This window comes from Hipposideros armiger, unplaced genomic scaffold, assembly GCF_001890085.2.
Source record: "Hipposideros armiger isolate ML-2016 unplaced genomic scaffold, ASM189008v1 scaffold_69, whole genome shotgun sequence".
In the NCBI taxonomy this organism is placed as follows: domain Eukaryota; kingdom Metazoa; phylum Chordata; class Mammalia; order Chiroptera; family Hipposideridae; genus Hipposideros; species Hipposideros armiger.
In genome coordinates, this window is record NW_017731419.1 from 2,823,494 (window position 1) to 2,836,924 (window position 13,431).

Consider the following 13,431-nt stretch of genomic DNA (forward strand, 5'->3'; position numbering starts at 1 on the left):
TTCCGCAAGCTTTACATACATCATCTCAGCTTGGTAAACATCTCTGGTTTCCTCGTCCTTCCACCCAGAGATTTCTGAGCTTCAGGCTCACCCAAGATGCTCTGTTCTTAGGTCCTGGCCCAGATTCTGGTCCAGCCCACTAAGTCGAAAGCCTTGTATTTGAGTCCCCAGCAGAGCTCAGGCCCTTACCTACCAAGGAGTCTGTAGGTCCAAAGAGTTGCTCAGCCCAGAGGAGGCAAATAACTCAGAGTTGGAAGGGTGAGGAGGGGAACCACTTGTTCCCTTTTTCCAGAATCTATTGCATTTGTTTCTTACAACTCTAAAAAGTGGATATTCACCTCATCTTACAGATAAGGAAACAAGCTTCTTGAGGTTAAGTAACTTGCTCAAGGTGGCATAGTCAGGATTTACTGAGGACTGCCCTGAGCTTCTTGGCTGTGTCTGATCTCCGTAAAACAGCAGTATTGTAGACATAAATAGTTATCCGCTGTTTCACAGATGCAGACACTGGGGAAGAGGTGGCAAGTGGTGGAACTACCGTGTTTCCCCAAAAATAAGACCATGCCTTATATTAATTTTTGCTCTAACAATGTATATTGATTCACTTATTCACGTACAATAATCTACATTTATTCAAACAGTCATGTTCTGGCTGACGATCTTAACAGGGGCTTATGTTTGGGGTAGGGTTGATATTATTACGAGCGTTCTGAAAAATCATGCTAGGGTTTATTTTGGGGAAAACATGGTATGATTCAAATCCAGACCCATCAGACACCAAAGCCTGTGGGTTTTGTTGTTTTGTTTTTTCCCCGACTCTAAAACTCCATCACTCAATAAAGTTGATCTTGACACATCCATGGTCACCGATTATTAAGATATATCTATATCTGAGATGTTCATGTAAACAATAATAATAGCTTATTAGCCATCTATTGCATCAAAATTTATCTCATATATATATATGTATAAAATGAAATTATTTTATTTCTATTATCTTTTACCAGAACAAGTGACAGGAATGCCCTGATAATGAATAAGTAATAACAGCTAAAATTATTGAGGGCTTGCTCTCTGCACGCCAGGCACTGTGCTACACGTTTTACTTAATGGTACCTTGTGAAATCCTCATGTATCTCTTGTGATCCTCATGGATCTCATACAGAGCCCTCAAAATTCTGTGAACTAAATGCTGTTATCATCATCCTCATTGAACTTATGTAGAAGTTATACAGAACCCCCAGACCGTTAAAAGTTCCATAGGCTGCAATTTTCCCATCTGCAGAAGACCCACAGTAGTGTAATAGTAGTTCTAAGGTGACACCTAGTGGTCGCAGTGTATATTACACTAGGAATTCGGAATACAATTCATTCAACTTCTATTAAACTTTTTTCTTTTTCTTTCTGTCTTTTTTTTCTTTTTGCTTTGCTTTGACAATATAAACACTGTCAGTATAAAATATCTAAAGGAAACAATACTGGATTAGGAATTCTATCCCCTTTTCTACTCATTAACTTACGACTTTAGCCAAGTCATTAAACTTTTGGGGTTAAATAAAATAAAACATGTAGACTAGATAGATGTGTATATTTCTTCCAATTCCAAATCCTATATTATTTCATTAAACGTTGGACATTGTTCCAGATTTAAAAAAATCCTTGATTTCTTGATCATTTATGTCTGATTCATTGGTTGGGAACACGTGAGCACACACACAAATAATTGATGTGAATGATAGTTTCAATACTATTATATCTTTTTTATTATAAAAACATTAAAGTCCCAGACTCTAAATGATAGAATCAAACTTTTATTTTAAAAATCTGTTCTTTTTATTCCCAGCTGTCTTCATCACTCTTCTCTGAACAATTAATAAAATTCGGTTGATCTGACCAACGTGGTTATCTCAATGAACCTTATTGAACCTAATGTTTTTCATCAGGTAGATAGAACCTTGGAGGTAATCATTTAGCCCAATTATTTAACACACATCCCTTTCAGCCCTCCTATGTACTAGGCACTGAGCTTACAGTTCATGGCCTCACAGCCATGAACAAAACAGGTGTGCTCTGTGTGTTGCCGGGGCTGGTGGTAAAGTGTGTTCACCTACTGTGACCACACCTGCAGCAATCACACTTATACTCATGTGCTATATTGCAAACACAAGAAGGTGGATTTATTTAGTATTTGGAGGCAAATAATTATACAAGTTGCCTAAATAGTCCTGATTTGCCTAACACCAAATGTGTCTTTAACTGGGTGTTTCCATCTTTAAGTGAGTCTAATTATTTGGAGTATGTTAAAGTATTGTATTTCAAAATACAATTATATTAACCTTAATTAGTATTTCGATTTAACCAGAATTGTCCATCTGTTTTGCAAAAGTCACTTAAATGGCTAAGTGGTCCCTGAGTACCTAGTGTGTATGGTCCCTGAAAAAAAAATCTGCCAAATCTCAATGGCAATTTATGAAATTTCTTGTAACAGATAATTATTGCACTGGCTTTTGATGTTTATATTTTCTGACCAACCCAACTCGCTCACGATAATTATTTTTTAGAAAAAATGTTCCTGGATTTGCTTTATGGATGTCATATTTGAGATTTTTGCACTTTTTTTTTTTTTTTAAGCTGAGCCATCCTGCTACCTGTTGGCAACTCAGCGGCTGCTCGTCTCGGGCTGGACTCGAACTGCTGTTGCTCAGAGCTCAAACTCTTGAGCGAGCTCTTAACCAACTGAGCCACTCAGCTGGCCCAAGAGTTTTGCACTTTTATTCAAGTTTACAAGTGAGCTTGGCCTCTATCTTCCTTTGTCATACTGTCGTTTTCTGGTTTCAGTATCGTGGGTCATCTGTCCTCATTGTGGGATATAAAATTTTTCTATGGTCTGCAGTTTGTATGAAATTGGATTTAGCCATTGAATACTTTGTAGAATTTGTCTGTAAAACTATCTTGGGCTATGTGAAGGCAGCGGTGGGGTTTGGAGGCAAGAAATTAGCCCTAATTTAGGCTAAGTTTTCAAATTAATTGTCACAAAGTTGTCTCTCTTATGATTTTAAAAATCTCTACCTGTAGTTAAGTCCCCCTTTTCAGGACTAATATCTGTGAGAAGCATCAGTGCTTTCCCACTCTTCTGATTTCCGTGAGGAAAATTCTAAATGTTCTCTCTAAATACTCCTGTCTTCTTGCACCACCCCTTATCCAACCTCATGACACTCAAGCAAGTTACCCGATTGGTGGGTTTGGGGAGGGCGTGGCCATGTTACATTGGCTCCTCCCCTCTTCTCTCTGGGATCCAGCTGATTGTAGCAAGCGTGTGTTTTATCTTCTTGAGGCCATAAGTTTTACAGGGGCAGGCCACCGTATGGAGAAGTCCACAGTTTTTTCACCATGCTGCCTGTGGTTGGTTGTGAAGGCATTTTTTATTCTGGGGTTCAAGATTTGGAAGCCCCTCATCACTGTTCCAAATTAATCAGCATCAGTAATAAAGATGGTGCTTTGAGCTCCGTCTGCCTTTTAAAAAATTCTCACTTACTTTAGAACTCCAAAAGGAAAGTGGGTATCCCTTTCAGCCCCTTCAAATTCTAATAATGGCTGTTTACTTGTTTCTTATCCCTTTTTATCAATATTAATTAATTTTTCTATATTAGTATTCTTACCAAAGAAGCAGCTTTTGCTATGTCAGTTCTCTAGCTTTGTTTTCTAATTCATTAATTTCTCTTTTTATTCTGCCTTCTGATTTGAGTTTTTGCCATTTTGAGTTGGATGCTAAGTTTATTAATACTGAGTCTTTTTTTCTTATATAAGCACTTAATGCCATAAATTTGCTACCAAATATGGTTTTAGCTGCATCCTACAGTTTTGAAATAACCTGAATAGTACTTTCATTATCATTAATTTCTAAAATTTTTCTAAAGACTATTATAACTTCCTTTTTAGCCTTTTAGTTACTGAGAAGTGTTTTTTAATTTCAAGATGTATGGAAAAGTCATTATCTTTTTGTTGTTCGTTTTTAATTTAATCGCTCTATGGTCAGAAAACATGGTCTGTGTGACGCCGATTCTGTCATTTTTAGTAAGATGCTTTGCTACATGCTATATAATACATGAGCAGTTGTTGTTTTTTAATTTTGAATTCCATATGGACTTGAAAACCCTGTTTATTTCAAACTGTTTGTGCAGAGTTGTATATATGTCTACTTAAGTCAAGTTTCTTAAAAGTGTTTTGCAAATCTTACTAACTTGGGGTTTCCTGAATCTATCAGTTACTCAGAGGGGCATACTACATATCTCCCACTATGAAGTGACTTTATTTCTCTTTGGAATTATGTTACATTTTTGGCTTATTCATTTCTGGGCATAGTCTTGTAGCCCCTTCTTAGTGTTAGACATTGCGGGAATAAAACGATAAAATTATTTTTTTTTTCTCAGTAATTACCACTAGGGTAATACCTCTAGCCAAGTCCACAGCTTTTTCAGGCCATTCTCAGATATTAATGAAGTCTTTTCTAGTTCTTACAAAGGCTTGGACAAGTTGCATATTACAGCTATCAGCCTGTCATGTAAATTGAAACTTCCCTCCTCCCAGCTCAGCCTGACTCAGGCCCGGATGGGTGCAATAAGGGAGGGAAGCTAACACACACTCAGTTGTTTTCTCCTCCTTCCTCTACCTTCGTCAGCCCACTTCTGTCTTGCTCTTCTCTATTCCTTGCCCAGTCACACCTGCCTTCTCTTTATCATCATCATCTTGTTCTTTTCAATTTATTTATTTTTCATCATTTTAAGCAAGTTTACTTTATAATTCCTGCTCATTTATTTTCTAAAGGCAATGCAAGTCTGATTTCACTCCTGGTGAACTGTTCTCTCATAAATTTTGTGATTTTGGTTTGTGAATTTATCTTCAGTAGGTTTTTTTTTTTATTACTAACAAGGTAAAGTGTCTCTCAATAAGCATATATTTTCTTGTGATTTATAAAACTCAAACTTAAAAATAATTCTGTGATTTTTACATCGATTTTTAAAAATAGTGTCTGTCAACATAAGAAACATCCAAATGTCTATGAAAAATATCCAGCCTGAGAGAAAACTTATGAGTTTATTTGAGCCAAACTGATGACAATTGCTGGAAAGCAAAATCTCAATGGATTGAGAAAGTGCTCCAGAAAATGGCCATTTTGTAACTTATTTTATACATTAGAATTAAAGGAGGAAGGTTACATGAAATTCATTGGTTGTAGATTAAGGGGGTGGGAGAAAGCAAAGCAGGAAAATCTCTGGGATTGGATAAAAAGTAAAATGGAGAGACACACTTCTTTTACATTGGTGGGTATAGCATAATTAATAGCATTTTACAGCACATAGAGATAGTATTTGGGGAACAAGATAACAGTGAGGGACTTTGTAGATTCCTGCTCTGGTGTGGTGGTTTGTGCCCCCTGGGGGGTCTGGAAAAAGAGATTACTCTGATATTGCAAGGTTATGTTATCTTAGATGCAAAAAGACTGACAGACAGGCTTAAGGCAAAGATTGACCTTTGTCAAGGAAGCTACAGGCCAAGGATGTGACTTCCCACCATGGCCCACCTTTGTTAGGAATTTATGTTCACGCCATCCTCTGTGGTTATTTTCAGTCTCCTGAGCTTGTCAGATTTAACATGTGGCCCCTTTTCCATCCACGTAAACCTGTAGAGAATTTTTATAAGAGTTTATGTGAGCCAAACTGATGACATATCCCAGGGAGCAAGATCTCAAATGCTTCAGAGAAGTACAGCTTTGCAGCTTCTTTTATGCATTCGAAATTAAGGAAGATTACATGAAGGTGGGAGAAAACAAGGAGGGGATTGGATTGCAGACCAGTTAACCAGATGATGTGCTCTTCTGTGGGTTAATACCCCCTTCAGGGGTGTTACTTCTCGCATCTCAAAGGTGAGTGAACCTGGATGCACAAGAACCATGGACAGGGCTGGCTTAGCACCTTGCACTAAAGAAGTTCTAAGCCCGGGGCATCACTCCCCACCATGACTGCCCAGGTAGGAATTTATGATCAGATCACCCTGTGAGGTTACTTTCTGTAGAACCCCTTTTTCATCCACACTTCTCTATAAATTGTTAATATCCATTTGTTTATAGCTCATCATCATCCCTAAAGACTTGGGTGTGAGTGAGTTCTTAGGAAACAGTGGGCTAGTGCAAAGTCTGTCTGTCTTTCAAAAGGGCTGCTATAAATGTCTCAAGTAAGTTGATGAATGAGGCACCTTCAAGATGCATGGTGGTCAGTGTGAAATGGGAGTTCACGCTGAGAATATACTTGACAGCTTGTAATTGGCATGACAGTCAATGCTGTACTCTCAATCGCATCTGCGACCCTGAAGCCACCATCCTCTCCCCAGCTGGTGTCCCTTTACGGGCTTCAAAGGACAAGAAGGGGAAGGGGCTTTGTATTTACCCTCCAGTGCCCCAGATGTCTTCCTGCCTACAATGCTTGTTATGTTAATTTCTTGGCTCCAGAATCCCTGGGTTAAGCAGGTAATTTTTTTTTTTTAAGATTTTATTAGGAAATTGGGGGAGGGGAACAGACAAGTTGCTGTCCTTTTGTTCTTCAGTCTAGTTGTGGAGGATGTCTCTTCACTGGCCCATGTTGGTATTATCACTGCGCTCTTCCCGGGTGAGGCAGTCGTTCGCTGGCCACTGGACAGCTGCTCACAGCGGCTCTTGGAAACTCATGCCGGCGGCAGGAGCTCACAATAGCTTATGGCAGCCCACTGCAGCAGGGGCTGCAGGCTACGCCGTCGCTGGCGACTCACGGCTGCCCAGCTCCAGGTCAAGCTGTTGTTCACCATCTTAGCTGTAGAGGGCAGTGTCACTGGCCCTCATGTGGGATCCGAACCGGGGTCCTGCTGCTCAGAGCTGGCGTCCCAAGCCAACTCTTAACCAACGTGCCACTCGGCCAGCCCTTAAGCGAACTCAACCAACGTGCCACTCGGCCAGCCCTTAAGCGGGTAATTTAAATTAGAAAGTCGAATCATTGAGAAGTACAAGGCCAAGGTTAGAATTTTCCAGGGAGCTTTCTTTTTTCTTTCCAAAACCTTGGCTGGGTTTGACATGTTCGCTTGATCCCTCCCTCTGCCATGGGGTGGATTTTTTCTTTGTTCACCCTATGATTGTGGATGAATCCTTCCTTATGGTCCAACTCTTAACCTTACCAGATCGATCGCTTTGTCTACTCTACCCATATGAATTGAAAAACCCACACTCCGAAATTAAGAAACCAATGACTTCCCAGGGCTGCCACATTATCAGCTCTCTCAGCACTCTTATTTTCAAGCCTTAATTTTTAGCCCCTAGGAACACCTCTTATTTTCTTGAGAATACTGCCATACATAGAAAGATACTAGTGGCATTTTATTTGGCATTTCTAGGTGTTTGTAGTAGGTGTAAATGTAAGAACATCCAAACCTGTAGAGAATTTTTATAAAAGTTTATTTGAGCCAAACTGACAATAATTGCAGGGAAGCAAGATCTCAAATACTTCAGAGAATGACAGTTTTACAGTTTCTTTTATGTATTTGAAATTAAGGAGGGGATGTAAGGAAAATTACATGAAGGTGGGAGAAAGCAAGGCAGGGAATGAGATTATGTGCTCTCTTGAGGATGATTATGTAACAGAGTATAAAATGCTCCTTTTCTCTGACTCCATCTTCTGCAAACCAGCTTTGTTCCCATGGCCTTCAGGCTAATAGCTTCTGCTCAGTCTTGCATATAAACATGCCAATCATTAGAGGAATTTTGCTTGGGGCTTGAGTTTTACAAAAACAGCTGTTTAACAGAAGGTACCTCTCCAGAGGAGATAAGGGAAGTTTGTACAAAACCCATGATTGTTTACCAAAGATTTGCAGGAACCTCCTGACCAGACTCACATCAACTAGCACAGTTTTCCTCAGGCTCCTGCTGGTGCCCAGATGTCTGCGGTGGTCCATCACCTCTTACCCCTCCCCTCTCCCTTTCCCTTGACATAACAGAAGCCTGAACTCTGGATTTTCTTTTGAAGCATCGGGCACACAGACTTTGGACCAGTAACCGCTACACTTATCCAAAGGTCTGTTAACCTGGATGCACAGAAACAATGGACAGGGCTTGCTTAAGGCAAAAATAAACCTTTTACTAAAGAAATTACAGGCCTGCGGTGTGACTACCCACCATGACCTGTCCCTTTAGGGATTTATGATCAGGTCACCTTGTGAGGTTACTTTCTGTAGAACCCCTTTTTCGTCCACATAAGAAAAGTTTTAGATTTTTTTTTCATCCACCATATTACCTAGAGCAGAAAGGGGAAACTCTTTTCCTGATACAGATTCTGGACTCAATTCTAAAGCATATGTGGAGTGGGGAGGCAGGTTTTCCCATACTACGAAGCAATTCTCAGACACCAGCTGGGTGTCCTACAGTTCGACTCATTTCTGACACTACCTACCTGGGATAGAATCAGATCCCACAGGTTGAGAGCTCAGTCCTACAAGACTGCCTGCCCCCCAACTTTCAGACACCAGTCACAAGATTAGGTTGTCACCTGTGCTTCTGACCAACCCTGATAGATTGGAGGCTCCAATGACTCCACACACACACACACCTTGGGTTTGATTCATTTGCTAGAGTGGCTCACAGAACTCAAAAAAACATTTAGTACTTATTACATCACTGGTTTATCCTAAAGGGGTGTACCTCAGGAATAACCAGATGGGAGAGATCTTTAGGGCAAGGTAAGAGGGAGGGCAAGGAGCATCAAAACCCTCTGCAAGCCCTCTCCGAATCTCCATGTGTTCACCAACCTCAAGCCCAAAGGCTTTCCAAATCCTTATGGGGATTTTCTGTTATCACGTCACCCAATACAGTCCGGACAAGCCAGGGAACTAGGTCACCTTGCCTTCGCCTGGCTTATCCCCTGGTCCAGATGGAAAGATATGTGGACCAGTTACAGTGATGTAGTTCTTCCTCAGAAACCTCACTCAGCGAGCCCAGTCCTCTTCTACCATGAGGTTTCCCACCTCTCTGTGGGCTCCATCCTCCATCATTCTTCCCTTCAGCTTACCAACATCTAACCTTCCGAAAATCTATTCACAGTGGTGTTAAGGGTTGCCTTCATTGATAATTCTACTTCTGAGGCCAGCCACAGGGTTTTGATTGGGTGATGGATTAGCAAGAAGAGACCAGTCAACACACAAATCACTTTCTCTCAGGGAAGATTAAATTTCCAATTTAATTAACCAAAGAGAAAAAGTCTGGTCTGCAGTGGGGCAGCCTGTGCTGGCCTGTGAGTCAAATGCTTGCTGGAACCTCAACAGACCCCTGGTGGTCATTGCACCTTGTATACTGGACCTCACATCAACAATCCAGGAGGAACTGAACCAACCATTACATGAGTCTCTCTGGGTTTTTAACTTCAAGATCATGGAAGCCACATGGTTATTGGATTATGCGGGAGGAGGGCATTACAGGAAGAGGAATCAGTGCCCAGGCTTCCCTAAGTAGTATCATCTCTGCCTTAGCTTTTCAACATGCTGAAAAGCCCATTTTCCCCACAGTAGAGATGCCAATACCATGACAACTTTTTTAAATGGTTAAATATTGAGTCTAATTCTCCCAGCACCTAAATTACTCCTCCCCGATGACATGAACATTCCATTTCATCTACAATCCTTGTATTAAGGTTCATTACCAAACTCCTTGGTTTTATATATGCCCTGTCCACCTCCCCTACTAGGCAATTAAAGATTATCATGGTAGGACTGATTTTTATATCTCCTTTCCCCCCAGCTGCCCAACATAGTACTTAGAGGTATTAAGTCTTCACAAATGAAATGCTCTGGCTTTCATTTAATTACGGGTCTCACTTCAGCTCTAGTAGTGGTCAGAGGCATTTATGAAGCATGTGGGTGGTACCGATTCCCCGCTTTAGAGGACGCTATTTCTATCCTAAACACCTTAGTAGCCTGATAGAGGTCATGAGACTTCCTAAAATACTCATTTTAACCACCAAAATAGTCTGGTTCAATAGGATTGATAATAATACATTTTGCTTTTTTCCCCTGTGTTTTACCTAATAGGTCAAAAAATTCACGACTTATGTCGTTGCTGCCGGACTTCAGTATGGGGCGGAAGGAGGCATGTTACATTCTTTTTTTAAGGTATGACTTTTTTCAATGTCTACGAGGATTTTTGTTTTAAGTGTTTTACAGCAAGTTTATACAATTTGAAGATGGCTTTGATTGCTTCTAGGTGTGACTATACCAGGAAAATAGCAGGGAATTAAGGTAAATGTAGGGGTAGGCCATAACCTCTTCTTTTTCTTTCCCATTATTACCAACTTGTATTCACCTTCCTCAGGATAATAAAGAAAAAGATGGACCTCCTTTCACTCAAGACACAAACACTGATCGAGTGCCTACCATGTGCTGGAAACCATTGTGGATGCTGTCAATACAGTTACATGATAAAGTCCCAGCACTCGGGGAGCTCACATTCTGGTCGGGTGGAGAAGAAGAGTGAGAGATAGTAAACAAATTAGCCAGTAAGTGTAGATGTTGAAAAATAAAATGGAAAAACAACGAAGCAGAAAAAGGTAGAAAGAGAACGCCAGGGTCGGGAGGTCATGTCTTCTGCATGATGGTTGAAGAAGGCCTTTGCAGTGGATGGGACGCTGGAGCAGAAAGTGGACGGCAGAGAGGGAGCCAACTCACCTGCTCCCTGGGGGAAAGAACACCCCAGGTGGTGGGAACCGTTCATGCAAAGAGCTGAGGCAGGCGTCTGCTTGCTAAGCTAAGGAACAGCAAAAAGACCAATGTGCCTCTGGGAGAATGGTAGGCGATGACGTCCAGGACGTGACGGAGGAGTCCGATGGGGCCCAGCCGTATCCCGCTGTGAGGACTTTGGCTCTTATTTTGAGTGGGGTGGAAAACCATTAGACTATGCTGAGCACAAAAGTGGCATCATGTGGCTTACGTTTTAAGAGGAGAACTTAAAACTGGGTTGAGAATGTAGCACAGTGGGGCCAGGGCAAAGCAGGGAGGCTGGGTAGGGGGTGGTAGTGCCCGCGCCCTGGGTGGAAGCGATGGAGACACGGACGATTGCTCAGATTTTGGATCTGTATTGAAGGTAGAGGTCATGGGATTGGTTCAAAGCTTGGATGGAAAGGTGACAGAACGTAAAGGCTGACTTTAAAGATTTTGGTCTGAGTAACTGGAAGTGTGGAGTTGTCATTTGCTGAGATGGGGACAAAGGAGAGTAGAACAGGTTACGGGGTGCAATGGGACACTCAGGAGCTCAGCTTTAGACGTGTTAAGTTTGAGATGACTGACGTCCAAGTTTAGTACTGACTAGGAAGTCGGACATGAGTTTGGAGATCGTAGAGGTGGTCTGGACTAGAGGTATCATCTTGGGAGCTGCCAGCACTTGGGTGGTATTTAAAGCCGTAGGACTCGATGACATCACCGAGGGAATAAACATGGAGAAGAGAAAAGACCGAGGACAGAGTCTTGGGACACTCCAGCTCCAATATTTGGAGATTACAAGGAGATGGGAGGGGATCAGGAAAGGAATCTGAGAAGGGAAGCCCAGTGAGGGGAGGGGGAAACAGCAGGGGAGTGTCGAAAGGGCCAAGTGAAAAAAGTGTTTCTAAACAGAAACAATGACGACTGTGTCAAATGCTGCAGATAATCAAATAACATGAAACCTGAGAGCTGACCACCGGAATTTTTAAAACTGGGTAAGACCAAAGCCTGATATGAGCAAATTCAAGAGGGTCCGAAGGGGAAGAGGGGGAGTGGGGATGGGGAGAAGAGAGACGTATTGGAGAAGTTTTCCTGTAACGTGGGATAGAGAAAGAAGGCAGTAGTTAGACAAGTGTGGACGAGAGAGGGTTGGTCGGCTTGACTTTCTTTTTTTTTAATATTTTATTGGGGAATTGGGGGAAGGGGAACAGACAAGCTGCTGTCCTTTTGTTCTTCAGTCTAGTTGTGGAGGACGTTGCTTCACTGGCCCATGTTGGCACCATCATTGCGCTCTTCCCGGGTGAGGCAGATCGGTCACCGGCCTCTGGACGGCCTCTCATGGAGGTTCTTGGCAGCTCATACTGGCTGCCAGCTGCTCATGCTGGCTGCCGGCCACACATGGTAGCTATGGCAGCCCACTGCAGCCCCACTGCAGCCTACACCATAGCCGGCGACTCATGGCATCCCAGCTCCAGGCTGAGCTGTTGTTCACCATCTTAGCTGTAGAGGGCAGTGTCACTGGCCCTCATGTGGGATCCGAACTGGGGTCCTACTGCTCAGAGCTGGCGTCCCAAGCTAGCTCTTAACCAACGTGCCACTCGGCCGGCCTGGTTTGACTTTTTCATGTAAGAGTTAGGGCAACTGAAGAGGCTAAGCTAAAGAAAGCTCTTTGTCATTGTCCATTCTCAGCTACTCCTTACCTGCCTGACCATTGAATGTTGGCATTTTCAGGGCCTCCGCCCTAGACCCTCTTCTCCATCTGCACTCTTTTCCTGAGTGGGTCTGTCCATTCCCATGGTGGGTGCCAATGACTCTCAAACCTAAATCACCAGCAGGGCTCTCCCTCCTTCGTTCTAGCTCTGTAGATCCAGCTGCCTACTCGGTACCTCAATTTGGATGTTTCACAAATCCAAAGTTTATCTACAGTCACCCCAAAATTCCTCCAGGGGCAATCTCAGAAAATCAGACCACCTTCCACCCAGTTGCACCAACCAGAACCCACCTCCTCCTTCTCAACCATCACAAAAATCTCCAATTTCTGCAGAGCCAACCTCCTCAATATCTCTCTTCTCTCCAACCTCACTCCCCTGGCTCCCCACCCACAGGTTGAGCTAAGCCATCTTTTGTCCGCACCACTGTCGTGGCCTCCCTCTCCCCTTGTAGACTCTTACATCCCATCATTCCTTCACAAGGCAGCAAAGGGGATCTAATGATGCCACTTCAGTGCTTAAAGCCCTTAAATGCTTTCCCAAAGTCCAAAATATCTTACAAGATTCAATGGTCTGCTCTGGCCCCCACCTCTACCTCTTTCACTTGTTTAAAGCAATTTACAATAACTAAGTACCTGGCAGTTAAACGGTACCCAGACTGTCTACTTACTGAAGGAAAAAGAGAAGGATTTGGGAGTCTGAGGATCAGGGTTCAAATCCAGGTGCAGGGACTCATCAGAAGTGTAACCTCCTGCAGGATACTTTACTAAGCATTTCACCATGAACTGATGATGATTCCGCCCAGCCAGTCAGGGTACTTTTAATTTTTAATTTCAATTTTTGTGAGAATCCAAGTCATCATGCCTATGAAAGCATTTTCTTTCTGTAAGTAGGTAATATACAGGTGACTACTACAGATAGCTGATGAGATTATAGATTTCTTGAAAAGTATGTCAGCCCT

General features: G+C 42.3%; 1 protein-coding gene across 1 annotated transcript in view; it reads left to right on the forward strand.

Moving 5' to 3' along the window:
• Positions 1-13,431, forward strand: part of LOC109382734 (adenylate kinase 7) — an 83,825-nt gene that overhangs the window by 41,675 nt on the left and 28,719 nt on the right. Inside the window, exon 9 of the mRNA XM_019642456.1 lies at positions 10,099-10,179. Coding sequence (XP_019498001.1) covers positions 10,099-10,179 — 81 coding nt within the window. The remainder of the gene's footprint in view (positions 1-10,098; positions 10,180-13,431) is intronic.